The 22,149-nt window shown below is 39.6% G+C and overlaps 2 protein-coding genes across 3 annotated transcripts; one reads left to right on the plus strand and one right to left on the minus strand.

Annotated features, from left to right (window-relative positions):
* On the plus strand, positions 1 to 5,628 carry LOC147227208 (uncharacterized). Its single transcript, XM_086159439.1, has 9 exons — positions 1 to 135; positions 842 to 938; positions 1,094 to 1,268; positions 1,835 to 1,980; positions 2,488 to 2,664; positions 3,373 to 3,486; positions 3,562 to 3,648; positions 3,922 to 4,069; positions 4,260 to 5,628. The coding sequence occupies exons 1-9, from the start codon at positions 122 to 124 to the stop codon at positions 4,277 to 4,279; spliced, it is 978 nt and encodes a 325-aa protein (XP_086015565.1). The 5' UTR covers positions 1 to 121; the 3' UTR covers positions 4,280 to 5,628.
* On the minus strand, positions 5,053 to 20,756 carry nadka (NAD kinase a). Of its 2 annotated transcripts, XM_086159437.1 has the most exons (12): positions 20,615 to 20,756; positions 19,466 to 19,628; positions 18,271 to 18,354; positions 11,983 to 12,112; positions 11,485 to 11,593; positions 11,300 to 11,385; positions 11,093 to 11,195; positions 10,838 to 10,980; positions 9,800 to 9,899; positions 8,850 to 9,007; positions 8,014 to 8,096; positions 5,053 to 7,677 (listed from the first exon to the last, which is right to left on the minus strand). In XM_086159437.1, the coding sequence occupies exons 2-12, from the start codon at positions 19,612 to 19,614 to the stop codon at positions 7,530 to 7,532; spliced, it is 1,293 nt and encodes a 430-aa protein (XP_086015563.1). In that variant the 5' UTR covers positions 19,615 to 19,628; positions 20,615 to 20,756; the 3' UTR covers positions 5,053 to 7,529. The 2 variants fall into 2 exon arrangements, with proteins under 2 accessions (XP_086015563.1, XP_086015564.1); XM_086159438.1 differs by lacking the exons at positions 18,271 to 18,354; positions 19,466 to 19,628; positions 20,615 to 20,756 and adding exons at positions 14,507 to 14,647; positions 14,726 to 14,850.
* Positions 20,757 to 22,149: the final 1,393 nt, after the last annotated feature.

Below are 22,149 nucleotides of genomic sequence, written 5' to 3' on the forward strand. Positions count from 1 at the left end.
GAAGAAGCGCGGTGACAACATTTCAGACCCTGTTTAAGACAGTTTCTGTGACGGGGAAGAGTTTCTGTCAACTCAGTGAAGAAGTCGATTGTAAACATGTAACGGGCAGCTTCCTGAGGAAATGGACGAAATAACGTAGGCAACTTTATTCACAGTACTTACCTTATGCTGCGTGGGGGGGGGGGGGGGGGGGGGGGGGGGGGGGGGGGGAGACAAATAAATACACACAAACTCGTTTTATTTTGATTGTTCTGCTCCATTCATGATCTACTGAGAACAACCGGGTACATAAGCAGGGTAGGAAGTGGTAATAAAGCGTCTTATTAAAATAGACTTTTAAAGATAAAACCCGATTCCTGATATTTGGCAGTTTTGTAGGTTGATAACGTATTCTACAGGGTGAAGAGAGATGGGGAGTTTTATTTGATATCACTGTAAGAATATAAAGGTGAAGAAGCATCCCGACTGGCCCTCAGACTAAGAGCCAGTTCTGATTCACAGATTTGAATTGATCTGGACATAAACTGGAGTCAATACTACTGGTTGAGAAAAAGAGGCATTACAAACTCAAAAAAGTCATTTCACATAGTAAATATGGCTTGGTATACCACAGAAACAAAACCCGTTATGCTCAATATTTTCTGTATGCCTTCTAAATTTTTCCTGTTTATAGATGAACTGGTTTTTCCACCCTTTTCTCGTCAGTCTGCCATTTTCTGTTGCCTCAGTTGCACCCGCACCACCAAAGATCTCGGAAGGATGTAATTATCTATAATTTGCTGGCTTAAAAGAAAAAGACGTCTATACATTTTTTTTTTCACGTCGGTAAAATTTCTCACAGGCCACTGCTGGGCCATCAAGCACAGGAGAGTGAGGATCTTATGTCTCCAAACCTCAAGCCAAGACACCAGGACCTGATCCCGACACCGTGTGGCCCGGTTAGTTGATTTAACGTCGCAGCGGAAACCAAATCCAGACTTTTGGAGATGAAAAACATTGCAAAGAGACGTTTCGTGGTTCTACCGATGATGTGTTATTCTCTTACCCGGGCTGATTGACGCAACCCGCCCCTCCCCCACTTTCCTCACTGCAGATAAAGTCCTGGTCGGAGCTGTCATGTCTGCTGAAGCTTTACTTCTGCTTCACCTTGGGGTCTCTGCTGGTTCTGCTAGGCCTCACCTTGTTCAGCATCTACAAGCAGCACTTGGACACGGAGGCCTCGGACAGGGACAGTTTGACCATCTCTCTCATCCAGCTGATTGGGATCCGTGAGTGACTTCACCTAGTCATTGCCAAGGAAGTCTCTCCCTGTCAGCCTTTTAAGGAAGTTTTTTTCTCTGCCAGGCAGCCATATCCATGGCTAAAAGCGGAAGTTAATCACAAGACACAGATTTTCACATGACAGCTGTAGATTTGAACAGTTTTACAGTAAAACACTTCAAAACTAGATTAGGGGTTTTCTACTCACTTTAAGACAGTGTCCTCCATCTTCTTCTTCTTCTTCTTCTTCCTCCTCATTTTGGAATCAGTGACAATATACCAACATGTAGAAATGGAGGCAGCTTCTCATCCTCACCTATGAAGGCAGTTAAAGGAAAAAAAGTAGAATGAAGCCATCATGTAAATCAGGATTAAGTCAAGTTACTGTTTTTCTTATTCTTTTTAACCTGACCAGAAATCCTGATATATTAATGTATTTTCATTACGACACGGGGCTTGTTGCCCTACCGGTGTACCCTATTTTTTCATATAGCTCAGCCCTGCACTGGCCATCACCTCCTCAAGAGGAGCATCTCCTACTGATGCATACTCTGCCTCCCCTTGTGATCCGCAGTGTTCTGTATCTACTACATCCTCCGCGGCGTTTTGCAGGAGAACCGGCGGGAACTGTTTAAGTTTGTGCTCAGCGTGCTGGTGGTCATGGTCCGATCCATCGTTAACTTCGCCATCCTGGACTCACAAGGCAAGCAGCAGGTCGTGGTAGGTCGCCCTCTACAGGACAAAGAGGCACATTGATCCAAAAGCTACCTGTGTCAGTCACATCAACATAAACACAATATTCTGCATCAGAGCCAAACTGTTTCACTACACCCCCAGACTATAGTGTGAAAATTAACAGGAGGCTATGGCACAACAAACCACACACACACACACACACACACACACACATAATCAGCATCTGTTTCATCCCTCTGGCATCAGGCTGACAGATTTTTGATGCGCTTAAAGCAGCTGCTTCTTTAGACGTTCAGATCTCAGGTTTGAGTTTGACTGGTATGTTCTTTATTGTCTTGCAATAAAGCTTTCTTTGGGGCTGTTTACCCCACAGGCGCTGTGGCAAAATGTCATCTCAGGGCAGCAGCAACAGGTTTTTATACCTGCTGTCTTTAACAATTATGTGTTGCTTCTGACAGGATCAGATTAATCATTCTTTATAGGCCTATACAAGATGAGGTGTTCCAGGTTCCTATCGTGTGTGTGTTGCAGGTACGGTTTGTGTGCATCATGTGTCTTGGTTTCGTCCACATCTTTTGCACGGTGCTGCTCATCCGGAGACCCAACATGATGGCTTTCCGTGTGGGGGGAGCCTTGGAGAGCCTCCAGGAGCAGTACTGCCGTCTCAACCTCTGCTTCTCCTTGGTGACCTTTGACCTGCAGGCTCAGGTAGACTGCAATGATTCGCATGATCTCTGTAAAACTCTTCAGGCTCTACTGAAATTTGCCTTTTTAGCTTTCGTTCTGGGCAAGTTATGCACAATCCTGCTTCGTGGCTGCAGCAGGTCGGAGTGGAACCTCCTCTAGCAAGGAAATAAACACTGATGTTTTCCTTCTCATTATTTGATTGCTTTTTGCTCAGTTACTGTTATGCAGCGTATTTGGATTCTCTGTGTTGAGAACCTTCTGCAGTTTCAACAGGGCAAGTCCATATTTGCAGCACTGGGACAACTTTTACAACAGCTGTCACATGAGCACTGAAGATTTATTATATGAAAAGAAATTTGATGTTGGTGCAAAGTTCACGGAAATCGTGAGGTTCAGAACTTCTTCAGAAATGAAGAAGCCTCTCGGATGAAAGGTGAAACGTCTTCCAACTGAAGAAAGTCAAGTTCAATTGCAAAGACAAGATTTCAACAAGAATCCGGGCTCTTATGTTCCCATCTAATTTGGAATACTTTGATTGATTGCACCACAATAATGAAAAAAAAAAATAAAAAGAAAACCCAACATGAAAGCAGCGCCTCTGCAGGTGCATCCATTTCGCTGGTCTCTGGAATGTTCTATGTGTTCGTACAAAAATGCCTCCAAGAAATACTCGAGAGGGAGATGGCGGGCTTGTTTCATTAGTCACGTGTCATTGTCGTCCTCTTTCAGTTGAGTTTGTGTATCCTTATCACCACACGGGATGAAATGTCGACCCTGAAAAGCATCATCCTGGGCGTGGGGGTGGTCTGGGCCTGTTTGACGGCCACGGTCGGAGCAGCTGCGGTGAGTTTCTCTCCTCATGTGAGTGAATCCTGCCAGATCTTGAAAATCATTTGTAACTCTTCCGTTCTAACCCAGGTTCTGAAGGAGTCCAAAGTCCTGGTTTGGGTCTTCATGGTACAGAACATTCCTCAGGCAGCCATGTTTGTGTTTGTCTTGTACACGGTGAGCATTGGGACTCCGAGCGTGAGTGTCAGACATCAGTCCATTTTGATGCTGCAGCTTGTACTTCTCTACTTTTCAAACATATTGATATGAGGTAACGTCAGCGTTTTAACGTACTGGATATTCACAAGGAAATATACTCGGGAACATTGAGACAGAACCACCTTAACTCACACTACACTGCCATTGCACATTCATCACAAACTATTCCAGTTGTTCCTACATACAGATGCATTTTGTGCTCGAGGGCGTGACAGCATGGTTTAATTGCAGGTGGCAGTCGAAGGGCCTGAAGACCGCAAACTCACCCTGGAGGCTACGGCTATCATTGGAGCTGTGACTTCTCTACTGATTAAAGTGGTTTTATTCTGGAACCTCGTCAAGCTGGTGAAAAGCTTCGGCCAGGGCCTGAGGGAGAGAAGTGAGTGTGTGATACTGTCCCTTTCTGCTTTTCTTAGCTAAGGACAAGACAAATGCTGCATCAGAGGAATAATTACAACTTGAGCAATGAAGTCCTAATCATATCCAGGATCCTAAGTGTTGCAGGCCGAGCTCGTTTGTCTTGAAAACTGACGTCTTCATTCAATCTCACATTTTCCTTTTCCTTGTAGTGTTTGCCCCAAGCAAGTGAGAAACCTCTCTGGCACCAGGACTGAATGACCAAAATGCCCGAAGATCTGCTTTTTCCACGACACTTTTGTGATGTGCCTCCACCTGTTACTGGTCCAAGATGAAAATATAGGTGTTTTCATGATGTGGCATTATTATCATTTTTTTTTTTTTTAATTGATCATGTTTTTGTATTTGTACTTCTACTGTAACATCTTACTGTATATCTTTGGTACTGTTGGGATTTTCTCTTCTTTTTTTTTCCTCATAATTTCCCTTGTCTGACACTTAAAAAAAAAACACTTAAGACCAGGTGAGCCTGGTTGGCATGACCTCAAGGAGTCGAGGGGGAATGAATCTGTGATGAATTGAACCGAGATTTCAGTTTCAGAACAGCTGATCAAATGGACTCATTCGACCCTGTGTCTCTCAGCTTAGTTTACGCAGGACTTTTTAAAAAGTACCATCAATAGAACACCCAGACAATGGCTCTCCGTGTAAGTGAGAGCCAAAGGCCGTTTTTAAATCGGTGGCACGTTAGACATTACAGAGGGTTAATTTCAATCTTACTTTTAGCTACATTTTGATTTAAACACGGCATTTACTCATAAATTCAAGAGGGTCCTCAAAGAGAAACCAAGATAGTAATTTCCTTTTCAGGAAGGGAAAATTACCAATTGCGTATTTGTGGCTTGCAATCATCTTGTATCTTGTAAGTAAGCTGTCAATGATCTAATCTGATTTATCATTATCTTGCAGTTGTGAGGGGTCAGCACCATTGAAGGGGATGAAGTCTTTATTTCTCCTACTTTTCATCTATTTTCCAATGCCTTTATATTCTGAGAGAGAAATAGGAGAGAGATGGAAACTCGTGTGTGTGTGGGTGGGTGTGTGGGGGTTAAATCTCTGCAGACAAATGAATTTATGCCGAGTTGCAGGCTACATGTCTCACTTCAAACAGCTCATTTGTTTATGTGTAAAATCCAGTGGGTGCCTCTAACTGACCTGAGTGAATGAGAATGTGAGAGCACCTGCCTGCTGCTGAATGCAGCAAGAGACAGCTATTTTCAGTCAGTTACCATGGTTACTGACCCCAAGTTAGAATCAATCTCTTTTGGAACTGAAAACCGGTTCTCATCATCTCTGTTTTCACCAAACCGACTTTCTGCAACACTGGACTACTTTGGAATATTATCAGTGATTGATTTTATATTTTGTTTATTTTACACTATCGATAATCTGCTGCACTTTAATGAAACTGTCTGATGTTTAGGTCTGCTGTCCAATCTGTTTTGTTAACCATGGGATACCTGTTTTCTTTTGTCTCAACATTGAAGTTGTTTGGGGAACAAAATGAATTCTGGCAGAAAACTTGACATTTCATGCATAATATTTTATCTAAACGTATTCCACTGGTTTTCCACCTGACTACTGTTCTAAGCCGAAACCTAAAAACTTCAGTGACAAGAATAATTAACAAGGTGACTTATTCTTGTAAAAAAGTACCAAATAGATTTATTTTCAGCAGTGATACAATCTAAACCAGTTAATAAACAGATATTTTACAAAATACATCTTTATCAAGCATCACATAAATACGCACTCACAGGAATGATTGCTGTTTTGAGCTCGGTTGGTCCTTGCCATTCACTGTAGAGCCAAATCACAATATCTGAATTTAATATTAGAATGGATATGTAAAGTACTACTCAGAAAAGACTGTAGTGGTGAACTTGTAAACTTAAAGAACAGGTAAGTTGGTTACAAAAAATACACACTCAAACGCACCGACTGAAAGCCCGCAGACATTTGTGCAGAAATGAATTTATGCTATGGCTTAGGAGACTGAAAAACAGTGTAAAGATACTGGGGAACTGAAGTCTCCGGAATGAAAACGATGCTTCGTCTTTTGTAATTAACTGTTTTACGACAGATCAGAGTCCATGTAACAAACTATACACTGAGTTTACTTTCTGCTGATGGTCGGCGTGTGGTTACAGTTAAAAATAAATCTCATCTGTGGAGCTCGTGATATTAGAAAAACGACGACGGCGAATCAATTCACTCCGTACTTTGATAATAGCCGTTTCTAAGGCACAGTCTGTACACCTGGGTCAGTTTTTTGCTGGGTAATGAAATCTGACATGCAACTAAATGTCTTCTGGAATGGGGCTGGGTGATATGGCAAAATTCGGAGATTATGCAGAAATCTGATTATTCACTCACATCTTGACACACCTGCTTTACATGGAACAACAGACATCAAATGCACACAACAGAGAGGCGTCAGAAATCTGACACGGCTTCACTCGCATGACCTTTAAAGATTCCTGTTACATATTTAGAAAAGAGGCTGCTTTGTAGGTAGGTAGCTTAGATAAGGTAGTTTTTGTTCGTTTTGTTTTGTTGGAGGTAGAGAAGAAGGGGAATAAGATGAAGGAAAACTGAAAACTTCAGAAACATGAAGAAAAGTATTCTTCAAATATGTTGAGAAACGTAATTAGATAATGACTGTTGTCTGGTAATTTAAGTAATAACTCAGTCCATCACAGGCTTGAGAGAGAGCTACATATTTCCTAGCCCCATTCCAGAGCACCACTTCTTATTCAATGTAACCTGATTTCATCAACATACTGTAATTAATTCAATTTGTAGCAGTATCTTCATCAGATATATTAAAAACTAAATACATTTTTTTGACAAATGCACAGCTCAGCCTTTACCTTCAATGAGGAAACATTTTAGTTATTTTATAAAGTTGATTTGTCCCTGCTTTCCATTCTAAGGGGGTTAAAAAGTGCTAGACGAGATCTGGTACCATCCAGAGTTTCCTAAAAGGTCCTCCCAACGCCGACCTCGGGTCTTTTAGTCCAAGATCAACCTCAGCATTGAATTTCCCGATGATTTCTGAACGACAACAAAGAGTTAGGCCTCAAAAGGCCAGATTTTAGGAGCGTCGAAGAAAAAACAAACAGAAAGATCTTGGAGCCAAACTCCATTCAGAAATCTACAGTTTCAACGCCTGTGCAAAGCAGAACGCAACATTGTTTACTTTTTAAGAGGACTTAAAAAAAACCTCTAATAGAAGTTGCATATTCTAATCTAAATCTACAGGTCACTTGAGTAATCCTGTTTCTCTGAGCATAATCTTCTGCAACATTACCCTGGAGTTAGGCAAGACTGTATCTGCAAGAGACAGAATGGCACAGGGCAATTTTACCACCTCTAGAGTTCAGGACTCCTTCTGGAAGACGCTGGAAATCCTAGAAATGTTAGAAGTCGTTGTCCTCCGAGCTGAGGTAGTTCTGCTTCTTCCTCACATTCCAGTGCAAACACTGAGCCAAACTCTCAAACCAGTCGTTCACAGGGTCTCGGAAACAGATGGAGGGAACAGGGAAGCAGGAAGTTGTGATGGTGATGCTATAGCAGGAAGAGGAAAGAAGAATTTATCAGAAAAGGGTGAGGAAAGAAGAAACCTGAGCGGGGTGATTACAAAAGACTTGGTGACAACAGCGAGTGGGAACACTTCCTCATGTAGCAATACAGAGGCAGCTCATTTTAAGTATAAAGTAGGTGATTGATGAGTTACATAAAGAAGAGGCTGGATCTGCCTTCAGTCCACTAAGCAGATTGACAAGGTGACATAACAAAGCTTCTCCGTGTTGAGGGAGGCAGAATTATATTTATCCATGTACACTCCTTGTCTGTCTGGAAGATATTTATTAGTTTATTTAAAGAGAGATGCAGAAGTCTAACCTGTCTCCATGGCCGATCTCTTGTCTCTTCCTTCCATCAAATGACACCCAGGCTGTATTTCTGGCGTCGCATGAAAGCATGATCTGGGGAGTTTGAGAGGAAATATTACCCATCATTTAATGACAATGTGTCCTTATTGTGACAATAAAATGGGAATTATTTCCCCAAATTTCAGCCTTTTAAAACGATAGTCCAGCAGGCCTGCCTCAGATAACCTTGAAGCTGTGGCTTCAGGGTAATACCCAGAGTAATAAATACCCTGGGTATTTATTCAGGGTAAATACCCAGGGTATTTATTACTCTGGGTAAGTCGAAGTAACCCTCAGATTAAAAATGGATGTCATCCTGTAAAAACCTGTAAAAACCTCTTGGCCAAATACCAAAGAGGAGGGAGATCGGAGCCAGGAACTTACCAGTTCAAAAATGAAAAAATATTTGCATGAACCGTCAATCGGAAGTTTAAAAATAGTCTTCTGCGGCAGGAGATAATCTAAAAACTACTAGGTGCTTGTTAGGAGAAGTTAAAGTAATTGTTGATGATAAAGGGTTGATTGAAGAAAACCTGCTATGACAATAGATTCACTTTGTTTATCATAAAAAAGGATTGGTGTCCAGTCTGTGTATGAATAGAGGTGTGTGTGTGTGTGTGTGTGTGTGTGCTGGGACTTATTTCACCATGTGATAAGAATGAAATGGTTATGTGGGACTGTTTTCATGCACTCTGTTAACTTTTGGCATTCTCTCTTTTAGACGTTCTGCATTTTACAGATTGGTGTTTTTTTTAAAGTCTTGACCTTTAAAGTGGGTGCTAACTGAACTACATTCTGTGTAAGTACCTTGAGCTCTACACCAGCAGGCACCACGATGGGTCTGAAGGAGAGCGAGTGCGGGCAGATGGGCGTGATCATGATGGCAGGGACATTAGGATGGATCATAGAAGCTCCTGCTGCTACTGCATATGCTGTACTCCCAGTAGGCGTAGATACGATCACACCTGAAAAAACAGAATAACAAACTAGTAATGACTGTCTCCAGAGGCGACAGTCAAAGTTTACAAACAAGTTCCATTTGTGGAGTTATTGCATGTTCAGTTTCGACACGGAGCTTAGGTGTGGTTAATAATGGGTTAAAAATACACTGTGCAATAAAAATAACAGACAACAGCATCAGTAAAACAGAGAGAGGGATTTAATTTATTCAAAAGATGAATTGCTATTGTTTTCATGTGGTTGATGATGACGGTATTACAAAGTCTCAGATGATGTCCTTGATTTCATTAGCATAAAAGTGAAATGATACCATTTGATTTGAAAACCTGAGCTCATCGATTTTTCGGGACTGGGTCTTGAAGGATTATTTAGATTAAGTAAAAATGTTTCAGGGCTCATTCAGGAAATCAATAACTAATATGTCTTTATGGGACAAATATTATACAAAACACATTAATGTTTGTTTTTTTACATAATATCACACTGAGATTGACTATGTTTTGATGAAAGTATATTTTTTTCCTTCTATAAAATAGTTTGCTTAGATCAAGCTAAAGCTTCTGTGAACATATCACGATCATGTTCTAGAGCAGGAAATGTCTGTACAAATTTAGTCATGGGGTGGGTGAAGGCTGGCCATGAGAGCGGAGACTAAATGTTGTCTGACCTACACAAAGTTGTGTTATGGTAGTGACAAATCAAATGCCTCACAGTCCTGGAAACTTAACACTTGGGAGCCTTATCTCACTTCGAAATGACTGCCGGGTATTTAAATTATCTGACTGCTGCTCACTCACCGTCTCCCTGCACTGTGGTGATGAGGTGTCCATCCAGGAAAAGGTCAACATTGGAGAGATAGGAAGATGGTCCCCTGTCCACCACCACCTCGTTCAGCACCTGGAAAACATTCTTAAGTGTAACCTTTGCTGTTTCCAGTTTGTCCTGAGCTCTTAATTCTGTACCTGCTTTCCCAAGGGCAACAACAACAATAGCATCAGTGACAACACACGCATATGACATGATAAAGAGCATAACTGAATGTTAACAAGCTGTAATTAGAGGTGAAAGAGAGGGTAAGACAATCCAAAGCTGATAATGATACCCATACTGACATACATGAGTACAAATACTCATTCCATTTGTCTTGAAGCAGATATTTCTTAACCTGACAGCTCATAACTCAGCTAATCGACATTCGAGATGATAGCTCTTAGATCTATGAGGAAAAAAAATAAAAAAGAAAAAAATAAAAAGTTCCAAAGTGAAAGCCACATATATACCTTTGCGGTAAGTGATAGGTAATGAACAATTGTCAAATTAATGAAAAGGCATTCTTCAATTATATTTATTAAGAAGGAAACACTTAGAAATTGCTTGAACATTACTGGAATCTGTATGGTTGACTACAGTTTCGTGCTTGAAACTTATGGCCTTTTTTCTCACAAACTTTCAACTTTTCCGATGCATTTTAACAATCCTCCTATAGATTAACCCCATTCAATCAAATATATTTGCATTATTTTTCCTCACAGTTCTGTGAGCTTTATGCTCAGTGGTTGTGACATTGATATACAAATCTGTTACTCTTATGTCGAGAAATGCCGAGTTTTCTGTGTATAACTGGAAGGCGGAATAGCTTGTTCTAGTTATTACACCTCGGAATGGAATGCTTGAGTATTTCAAATGCAAATTCATTACTTCTGCTTTGTTTGGTATTCAGTAAACAAGTACAGCATCATAAATGTGGGTCAAATGCAAGAGCAACAAAGGTGTATCAGTTCTTAAGAACGTTGTAAAGCTTTTGGTTGCACTGGTGTTTGAGCTGGAGGGCCTACCGAATACTGCAGGGCTTTGCGGCTGTTTTCGATTTCCCCGTTGGTCAAGATGATACCCTTTTCGTCCATTCTGGCCTTTTTCTCCCAGTTGTCTTTGTGCACCCTAACTTTCAAGCGGCTGCGCAGGACAATAGCAGCATTACCTATAAATAGCACACACACACATACACAGTGTCTGTGCAGCAAGTGGAAATTAGAGCACATCATGGCAAAAAGATCATGGGCGTGTAGCTGTGGGAGGAAGCTGAACAATACCTTCAATAATTTGAGTGACCTGAGACTGATAGGTATCAAATTTGAAAGGTGTCAGAAAGCCAAGGGATCCCAGATGGAAAGCCATGACAGGTGGAACACTCTCCTGCACGTGAACAAAGGTGGCCCGTGATTACTATTTCATGCCAGTATGGATATAAATGCACATATGCTGTGCTGCGCTGAAAGCGGTATTTTCGATATGAATACCTGAAAGAGTGAAGATGCATAAAGCAGAGTACCATCTCCACCCAGGCATATGATGAAATCAACGCGATTGGAGATGTCATCGAGATCTGGCAAACACAGAGACAAAATGGTTTGAATTTTCTTTTAAAAGACTGACTAATGTTTTATCTTGTGTATTTTATAGAAAAATAATAGGTTATTCACACCGTCTCTGAAAGTGCAGAACTTTCTTGAAATCTCTCCAAAGTTTTCATCACCAGAAATGGCTGGGTCCTCAAGAACTTTCTTTTCCACATAAACAATCATGTTTTTAGCCTGCAACATGCAGGGAGAATTAAGACATCTTCAGGAAGAACATGAACACATAGGAATGAAGTGACACTAAAAAAAAATGTAGTTTCAGCAGATGTGATCATTTTGAAAACATGCAATTTGATCTAGTTACAAAGTAGTACGGGAGCAAGGCAGTTGTAGGGTCTTTAGTATTTCATAATGTCAAGAGAGACGATAAAACACACACACGCACGCGCACGCGCACGCGCACACACACACACACACACACACACACACACACACACACACACACACACACACACACACACACACACACACACACACACACACACACACACACACACACACACACACACACACACACACACACACACACACACACACACACACACACACACACACGACCATACCTCTGTGAGGAATATGCAAAGCTCTTTGAAAGGCTGAAGCAGACTGGCATCTCGGATCTTCTTGATCACAAGGACACTTTTTGGTGGAGTATTCCAAGTCAGTCTCTGGCTGGCAGGGTCCTGAATGTGCCTGAATAAGTAAACATATTTGAAGCCTCAGGAGATGGAGAACACAATCGGTGGTCAGCTGATAAGGATTCCATGACTCCGGAGTCTTGAGCTATAGATCTTGGGTGATGTAAGAACTGCAATCTCTGCTGTCTTGAACGGGACACTGTTGGGCGATCCTATTAGCCGTCTGCAGGGTCTTCAACTTGACTTAACCTGACAGTGACAGTGGCCTTTTTTTAGCACGTGGTGTGTTTAGGGAAAATTCATTATAGGAAAACTTTCAAAACTGAAATGAGATTCAGGAAAAAAAGGGCTGTGTTATGAGGAAAGATTTTTTTCCACTCTGATATCACAAACAGGGAGCCAGAAAATGAATCTGAACTCAAATGTTTGAAAACACCAACTATATAAAAAAAATGAAAAACAAAAACGGGTAAAAGTCAAAGTAAAAGTTGCCAAAGGCATTGGGACTAGTATGATTCAACAAAGCCAGTCTGTTGACTTGTGTTAGTTCCAGTTGTATTTAGTTCCAGCTCTGTCGTTCCTCTTAGTGAAATACTGAATGTACAACAGGATCCAAGTCCAAGCCTTACAAAAGAACTTATTTTTATCATTGTAAAGCTTTAAAGCACATTTCCTTTCTAATCAATAGACCCTGCTGGGTAGATACAAGGAGGCAAACTGTCCAAAGACCCTTGCTTTGCATCTTATAAGTGAATTGATATCTTAATATGATCAACAGTAATGATGAGGTACAGAGCAAAGTACTAAAACCTTGCACTTTATACTCTACACTTTTTTGATTCACAGAGCTAGTAAATAAGCATTAGTAAACGCCACTCACTTGTGGAGGATGGCGCTTTCACGGCCAGTAAGAAACTGAGTCTCACAAACAGCGGTACTGTTTCAAGCTAATGAGCATGTTAGGGGATGATTTTTTTTTCCTGCTCAAATGACAAGCAGACAAAAATATGTATAAATCTATTATTCAATATTTAATCTAGCCGTGCAGATACATTGGAGGTTAGAATAATGACAATGACTATGCACTTTGTTAGATACAACATGAGACAACATCCACTAACTGAAGTGATAGCGGACACAATGTGATACAGTGTATTTAAAATTTGTGTAACCTATTCTTTTTTTTTTTTGAACACACAGTAAACACTCTTATCTCTCACCATTGGTGACATTGAACACAATCATCAACTCCGATCTCTTTCTCTGATGAATTTCTTTTGAAAAGTTTTGCATCCTGTTAAATAAACTGCCAAATACAGGAATTTTAACAAAACCGAAAAGAAATAAAATTCCTCTGACACACGGGATGTTTTATGACTAGTATTTGGAATACATCTCACAATCTAATCCATAAAAAAAAAAAAAAAATCATATTTGAACTACGCCATCATTTGCAAACAGATGAGAACATATCCTCTTCCTGTGTCATAACTATAAGAACGTGGGTCAAAATAATGCAATCTCTCATGTAACAAAAACTAAAGCCTCCAGGCTGTCATCAGAAAGACTGTTTAAACTGAGCAGCTAAGGGCATTTAGACCCAATACATAAAACACTGGTAAATGTGGAACATTATATATAGTGCTCATAAGGCAGAAAATAAGCAATAACCCACATGCACCTGGAGACTTTGATGACGAAAAAGCCATTTTTTTTCTTGCGTTAAACCCTGGAGCCAGTTGCCACCGCACACTGCTATTTGAAGAATAAATATTGATCATTTAAATATTCAAATGTTACAACTCCAAAAGTTCAAATGCCTCTAAGAATCAGCTCCCACTGTTTTTATCACTTAAAAATTCCTACTCTCATATAGCAATTAGACAGTACAAATAAAATCACCCCAAATACAAATGAGCCCAGATCAAGCTGAAACTGCGCAAAACTTAATTAGCAAAGCAAAGCAAAAATTCATTAGCATCTGAAGCAGATACAGTCTGTGATCTATTCAGGCTGACTCTCTCTTCCTGACCATCACAAAGCTTCAACAGCCAGACACCATTTAATTCAGGAGGATCACACTGTTCAAACCAGTCATGTTGTCACAACAGCTAGCCTGTGAAAACACCCACTTACAGACATTTCCTATACTTTCATCACTCTGGAAATTTTAGGTCACCCAAGCCCAGTTCTCATCTTTCAAATCCTCTTTATTTTTGGAGTAACTTCCTGATTTGAGAACTGATTCTACTTTGTCTAAACATTTACAAAAAGCAATATGATGTTGGATTAGTATAATATTACTATCAGCTTACTTCAGTGAGGCTTTCTGACCAGCTTGTGGATAATAATCAATACGCTACCCAGGAGTGCCGGTTAATATATCACTGAGATAACTCACTCTTTCTGTTGAAAAATACCCACGACATAGCAAATAAACTCATCTTACCATTTCCACACTTGGTTTTCATTATGGTTTCCAGGAATATCCTGAAGTTGGCAATTGTTGAACTTCATAGTTGTACACATATAATGAGGATGCTGCCTGAGGTCAACTTAGCTGGAGAAAGAGGCTCTGTCCAGGTGGCTCCTGCTGACACAACAATTCATTCTACCTCTAACAACTTCCTCGAAGACGGCATATTGTTGAGGAACTGAGAGAGCTCACTTGTTGAGGTGGAGTTGTGAGTCAGTCACCAAACTGTCTACTAGTCTGTGATCCAGCGCCCTGATCAACAACACCCCCAGCTAGTTTCTCTGTTGCTATATTTGTCCTCCAGAGGACTTACCACTAAAGCTTTCTGGTGCATTCTGCTGCTCAATTAAAGCTCTCACTCGTCTTAAGGTTGACTTCATCTTAACTCCACCCACTGTGCTGGCCAGAGAACGCCCACTTCAGGGAAAGGCTTTGCTTTTGCAACAGGTGAGGTTTACTACAAAACACAGCTGTTCGTTGAGGTAATTAATCCTCTTATCAACTGGTGGTCTTGACAGTAAAGCTGCACAATGGTGATTACCTTTATACATTACCTGAAGCATAAATCACATAAAGCTTCCCTACTTTAAACCTGGGAGTTGCCCCCTATTCAGAAAAATAACAAACAACCCGTCAGGTCAGTAAAAAAAAGGAGAAGAAAGAATGTGAACAGCAGGGATGTGACTGTTATAATTCATAATGTTTGCAATCTGAAAAAATTAATCAACTCCATCGAAAGAAAATAATAACTTATTAAATAGTCATTAAATCATCATAATACGGTTAATGCTCCATTTTCCAAGTAACAGCATGGGTGGTGCACTCACAAACACATAGAGAGTAGGAAGAGGAAGTGAAAGCTTCTCTATTTGCAGAGATTGGGGTATATAAGACCTTCAACTCACTACATCACAGATAAACAAAGGTTTCCTTAATAGTCCCTAAAATCCGTGCAGTCTTCACAACAGTAACAAAATCTAGTAGTCTATGAAGTCATTCCTCCAATGCAGAGGATACATGTAGGAAAATGTGACACACCATTGACAACACAGAAAAGGAGGTTTCTCTTCATGTAAAGGTACGATGAGGAGAAAACCGGTTGTGGAGCTTGTGCTGTAGCTTATTCTATCAAAGAATTTCAGTCAAAAACGGGTTCCTCTCTCTGTCATAAGTTTTGGGTTGGTGGTAGGGTGCCAGACCAATTCTCTGAGTTTTTTACTGATAAAGAGATAGTACTAAAAAGATTAAATAAGCTTTTCTTTTTCACCTGCACAGCATCAGAAACCAGGGTGGATTTTTATGATTCTTTACAATCAGGCTGGTCTCAAAAAACCCTCTTGTTGAGTGCTGTGCTGCTTGCTCTAACATGACAGGAAACATTTTTCTTGTATTTGCTATTCTGCAGCAGCTCAAATGTCAAATACAGAAGATAATTTGAAGCCCTTTTCAAACCGAAACCAAAACCTGGAAATGGTCAAGCATCATCAGTTTTAGAAGACCCTGGGGAACAGTCTTCCAGTCATAATCTAGCCTTTTTTAGTTCAAAATGGGACCAAAAGTTCATTGTTCACACTGGCTCAGTGTCCCCAATGCTGGGGAATCTCGATGGATGCACTAGGCGGAACGCCATTAATGCACGCCAATAATTCTGTGTCTGGACTCCTGCTATCATTCGCTTTCTTCTCCTTTTTCCTGTCACTTTCTACCTGTGGTGCTGCCACCCTGCCATGAAAGTTGGCCAGACTGTTGGGAAAAACATCCAACCAAAGTGAGACCACCCCAAAAGACGAAAAAATGTAAATTGGCGAAATAGTGAAATGCATGTCTGAAATGTATGTATAGCATTTAGTGAAACTCACTCACTCATTTGCTCACTGTCTCACTGTTTAACTGGCTCATGCATGAAGCCAGGTGAGCTGCAGAAAGAGGAAGTCTAGGGGTGAATTTAGTTACTAAAGTTTTGCATCGGGTTATTACTGGAACCCGGCAGTATATACTGGAAATTCCCAATATCCCATTACACTCATTCAGATCTCAAAAGCTAAACTATAGTAAGCAACATTCACAAAGGTCATATTTTCTCCATTGTCTATGAATCATAAACTGTGATTAAATAATTTTTCAGAGAAATCATAACATTCAACATAATCACTTTACTTTTCGTAGACTAAAACAATAGAATAGTTCTACTAATGTGACAACTTATATAGTGCTATTCAAAAATACACTGTTAAAAGTATTTAAACGTCTCCTTGAAAAACAATACCACTGAAAGATGGACTATATCCTAATAGGATAATTGTCTTATCATACCATTGATTCATCAAAGCTGTAATAAGAAAAATAAAATAATGGGTCGAACTGCCTGAAAATGTGATTGTGTCAAACCTCAAGAAGGAAAACAAAACACAGGAAAGAGCGGCTGGCAAGGCAGGTGTTTGCTTTGATAAGTGTCTGAACTCCACCCTTCCACAAAGAAATTAAAAAGTGGTCAGTTTCCATTTTGGGCCACTGAAATGTTCTTTATGTTCTTCTTTTGTGCCCAAGCACATACTCCATTGTTCCAAGAATTTATACACGCCTCTTGCTTGCCAGCTGTATCTCACAGGTCAGATCATTAGAACTATCTATGAACAAAAATGCTAAAAATAGGTCTACTTCCTTGAACATGTCTGGCGGCTTTAGGCTGGAAGAAGCTAATCCTTAAATTAATGCTGACAAAAAGCAGAGGTAGCAGCTACTTCTTTGCTTGGAGAGGTCAAGAGGCCAACAATCACATTGGGACCAGCCACTTTAGCCATTGTTTTTGAAATTGGAAAGGTTACTGGTCTTACTGGTGCAACTTGTCACCTTGAGGCTTGAGCAAATATAAATAACATAAACATAACATAAACCATACCTCTCTTGTGAAATGGTCCAACTAGTGTTTTTCTGACTCAATGACAATTTTGGGGGGTTCCAACGATAGGAAAATATGTCAATATTACTAGTATGACAGTATTACTTTCTTATTATCAATACAAAAGTATGACAGTATTACTTAGGAAATCCTTCTATCAATGTGTAACTTTAAGTTAGAATTTTTAAAGTACAAAGTGATAGATTAAAATGTCATTAAGTAATGATACAGTAACATGCACAAAACAGAATGAGGACTACCTCTGAGTATCCAGCTTATTGCTAACATTTCTTATGTTAATTCTTATTTGCAGCCTGTAAAGAAGGAAAACAATAAGGCTGCAACAGGAAAGACATGTTTGCATTCAACTGCTCCTGAATTGTGACATTCCTTTGACCAACAGGGTGTAAACCTTTTGCTAAAAGTTAAATGAAAAAGCCACTCCATCTGTTGGTAGTTAGGTGTACTGGCCCTCTGCTGTGTCCAAGAGCAAAAAAAAAACCTAGAGCACTCAAACACAGTTTTTTTTTCCTCATACCCAGTATGGATAGGTGGATGTACATGAGCACAGTCATTGAGCCCTCTGGCCTGGTTTGTAATTACTCTTTTCATTTATGTGTTCCCAAAGAAAGATCACTAACTAAAGAAAAGTAACATTAAATGCATCAAACAACTAGATTTAAAATAAACACGATACAAATACTAAGCCTGTTACTGAAACAACAGCATAGACTTCAACAGAAGACCATCACAAACCAAAGTGAATACAGCATGAAAACATGCCACTGATTCTTGAAAATGAGAAGGCTGTACAAAAACATGGTTGTGAAAGACTTACATTACTGCATTTGGATTCTGAAGCATGCATGCTTTTGGGCCAAAGGTTGTAACAGGGCTTGGTCCATGTAGTGACTGAGTCCTCCTAAAAACAGACAATGAAAAAAACAACAACTTCAACCTTCCTTCAGAGCATTAGCAATCACGATGTTAGGTTCAAAGCGCAAGAGTTTGACACAACATGCTGATCTCTTTAGCTAGGGTTGCGCTCCAGTACTGACCTATTACTGGTGATGCTCTCCTAAAGTAATTCATTTAGGAATAAATTTTTGTCAGATTTAACTGTGATTTTCCTTCCATAAGAAAAAAAGAAAAGGAATAAGAGAAGTGATAAGAAAGCATTCATCCAATGATTTTTAAAGATTCACTAGAGCTTAGATAAGCAGACATTTCCAATTTGTGATGCTGACACACCAACAATGAATTGTAGAATTCTGAAGGTAGACTATTATTGTATCAATAAAAAGGAACACTATGAATGCGTATCAATCAATTAGGCACCTGTTTCTACTTTGTGTTAATAAATGGCAGCATTATCCTACAATATCTTGTCTGTCACTGATTAAGTTAGAAAACTGTGGGATTGTATTTTTTTAGTCTTGTGACAACTGGTCATTTTCTAAAAGGGTTAAATAAATGTTACCACCCCTGAATTAACTTTCAATACTCACACAATTTTATAGCGTGAGTGCCAATACAGTTTTCAAAGGAAATATTTTGGACTCAGATATTTACTGGTTTGAAATATGTACTGGATTTCAACACTTGATTCCTACAGCTTAAAGCAAGTTTGAGCCAAGGCTTTACAAACCGTTCTAAATGCCAATAAAACTCAAATGTAAGGGGATACTGACACATAAAACAATAAACAATTCTTTCACGGAACATATAAGTTTAAGCCATGTTGAAAATTCTATGTGTATAAGTAATAGTAATTATTTAGTTATGTGTGTTTCACGCTCAGTATCCTGGTGGTAACAACATAAGAGAAATTTTGGTTCCAAAAATTTTTTTCAGTGATAAAAAGAAGTTTTTTTTAAATTCCTCTTGACACTATGAAGACATCGGAGGGATTTAAAGCATTGTATTGCCAATCAAGGACTTACTTTTAGACCAAAGAAATGAATTCTTTTTAAAGAAAAACCCAAAACAACATCAATAATATACTGTGAGTGAGATGTTGGTCTTAGATCTACCTGTGTTCAGAGGAGCTACTGGCTGATGAGGTGCTCAGGCTGCGGGTCTTCCTTCTGCGACTCAGGCCATGACTGGACACCTCCCCTCCATCACAGGTGGAGCAGCAGTATGGGACAGTTTCCACCCGCACCTCTTCTTCCCCATCCATCTTGCACTACCAGGCTGCAAGTAAACTGGGGTCAACACAAACATCTGCCTCCATTGAACCATATCGTTTGCATACTCTTTTCTCACACCAACTAGCTTAATTTCTTCTTTCACTACATCCATACATCTCCCCTTCAGTCTTCCTCCAGGCCTCCTGTTGGGTAGTTTCAACCACAGCTTCCTTCTATTCAGATATTTACTATCTTTCCTCTGTACATATCCAAAAATTCCTAGTCAGGTCTCTGATATTATCTGCAAACCATCTGACATATGCTGTCCCTCTGATGGACTCACTCCCATTCATTCGTACATAATTTTTCCCCGATCCTCTTCGATCAGAAGTCAGGCCTGACACTTTTCTCGATCCGTTCCAACCTGCTTGCCCACGTTTCTTCCCCTCCTGGCCATTTATTCATGAGCATCCGTTTTGTTATTGGTTGATAACTATGCGGTTGGACCAGTCGCCAGACCGCGCCACTGGAGCCTCTTTCAAATATGACAAACGGTGTTTGACTAAGTATGCAGCGAGGTCCCTTTTATATGAGATAACAGGTAGTACGATAGAAAAAAAAAAACGATTTCGAAACAAACAAACAAAACAACAGAAATTTGAAATGTCTGTTACATTCTGTAATAGAACGGGAAAGTTCTGAAAAACACCGTGTTTTAACACGCTAGTTTTTTACTAAGAAAATCATGTCAGCTGTTTATCTGACAGATAACTCGCTATTCTTCATATACACATAATTATTCGTAAATATTACTTCAGCGCTAAATGTGTCTCCAGCAGTAAGGAAGTGCGGCCTTAAAACTCAATTTCCCATGGGTTTGGTGAAAAATTGAAGCTTGACAGAACAACGACATGCCTTTGAAGCAGATGAATGGTGACGGTCCGGCGGGTGGCTAACTGAGCTCCTGTTAAGCTAGTTTGCGAGCTAAGCTGGCAGTTAAGCATATTTAGCACAAAGCGTAATATCACCAAATTCTCAGACTGACATTACCTTTGACCCACAACGTTACACGGAACGAGACAAACGGGAGGCACTGCACACGGTCGCAGGAGCAGAACCTCTTCCTTTTTATTTTAGACACCGTTACACCATTTTCTTTCTGTCAACAATCAGCTCATCGCTTCCTTATTCCGACCAACCAATCAAAAGCCGTCCCCTTGATTACGTCATGTTGGACGACTTCATAACAATGTTTTGTATGTTTTTATGACAGAAAATATTATTGACATCGAAGAACATTATACCGGTAATATGAATCAAATATCTCTCCAAGTCACATTCCCTATTAGTTGTCTAAATTATATAGTCAGGCTCAGGCCTGTCCCCGCTGTATTAGAAATAAAGCCAGCGCACGCAGACTACTGTAATTGATTCAAATACCACATATACGTCATCAGTGTTTCATATCTGTTGTGTTTCCTGACATGTTTTTTCTTATTTCTGTTAAGAAATACTGTTAAGATACATGTAACTCTCATCTTATTTTGAGTATTCTTCACAAAGCAAACTCAAAGGAGAAGATCAATAAATTATTTTCAATTTCAAAACCACAGCATAACTACTGAAATTACAGTGTTGAGATTTGTTTGCATGAATCTTACGTATATTTCAATATATTCTAATTCTGCTGCTTTGATTTAATCCTGTTATTCGATGTAACTATAGATGTATTTTGATTCAAAATAGGAGACATTTATTTAATTATCATGCAATGATTTACAAACACAAGTGGTGACCCACCCTGTTTTTTTAGTTATTCAGTGGCACTGACAGTCATGTCACTACAAAATGGCAGTTGCGTGGACAATGATGCAAAATGACTGAACAGTCAGATAGATATGAATAGGTTGTATGTCTTGCTGGAGGATCCTGAGGCAAAACTGAGCCTCTGAGTGGAAACAACAGGTGTATTGTGTGTTTATGCGTGTATGATGAACTATAACAAAAATAATTATTTGCCAATTATTATAATATATCGTGCTCCTTTTCCACAGAGCTCATGAAATGTAAAAGCCTGTTTGAAAAAAAAATTGGAAATGTAAAGGGCATCTTTTTACATATTATAAATCAGTTGATTAAAAATGGTCACTCATAAAGACCTATGAAAATATAGTTCTCAAATCATGACAGTAATTCGTTTTTGACTTACATTTTTTTTAACATGCACGTGAAATTATTTCATTGATGACAAGAGATAGGTCTTCTAATTATACACCATTCTAATTAAGAGTAACAGAAAAATACAGGCATTGTCCAAAGTTCACATTTACAGGGGATGTAAACATTTTTTTCCAGAACTTCCTTACTGTATTTCATAATTATGTTCAATAGATGGCAGCAAATGCCTAGTGGGTGCAGTCAGAGGTTTGCGTGGACGCAATCCATATACCACCTTCTTTAAATAATTGACCAATTCATTTTTTCAGGAAACACAAAATAACTGAGCCATATGTTAAATAAGAAAATTATTTAGGATAAAAAAGTAAAAACAGACTGAGGCAATTATATTGAGTAGGTGACAATAT

This window comes from Fistularia commersonii, chromosome 14, assembly GCF_037954325.1.
Source record: "Fistularia commersonii isolate RoL2024-O1a breed Wild chromosome 14, RoL_Fcom_v1.0, whole genome shotgun sequence".
Classification (NCBI taxonomy): Eukaryota; Metazoa; Chordata; class Actinopteri; order Syngnathiformes; family Fistulariidae; genus Fistularia; species Fistularia commersonii.

Coding starts and splice junctions, on each gene's coding strand:
- nadka (XM_086159437.1), bottom strand. CDS start 19,614: ATGGATGGGGAAGAAGAGGTGCGGGTGGAAACTGTCCCATACTGCTGC. Junction 18,355..19,465: donor AGTAGCTCCTCTGAACACAG/GTAGATCTAAGA, acceptor GTCTGTTTTTAG/GAGGACTCAGTCACTACATG. Junction 11,594..11,982: donor TTTGCATATTCCTCACAGAG/GTATGGTCGTGT, acceptor TGCATGTTGCAG/GCTAAAAACATGATTGTTTA.
- LOC147227208 (XM_086159439.1), top strand. Junction 1,269..1,834: donor CATCCAGCTGATTGGGATCC/GTGAGTGACTTC, acceptor TGTGATCCGCAG/TGTTCTGTATCTACTACATC. Junction 3,487..3,561: donor CCACGGTCGGAGCAGCTGCG/GTGAGTTTCTCT, acceptor GTTCTAACCCAG/GTTCTGAAGGAGTCCAAAGT.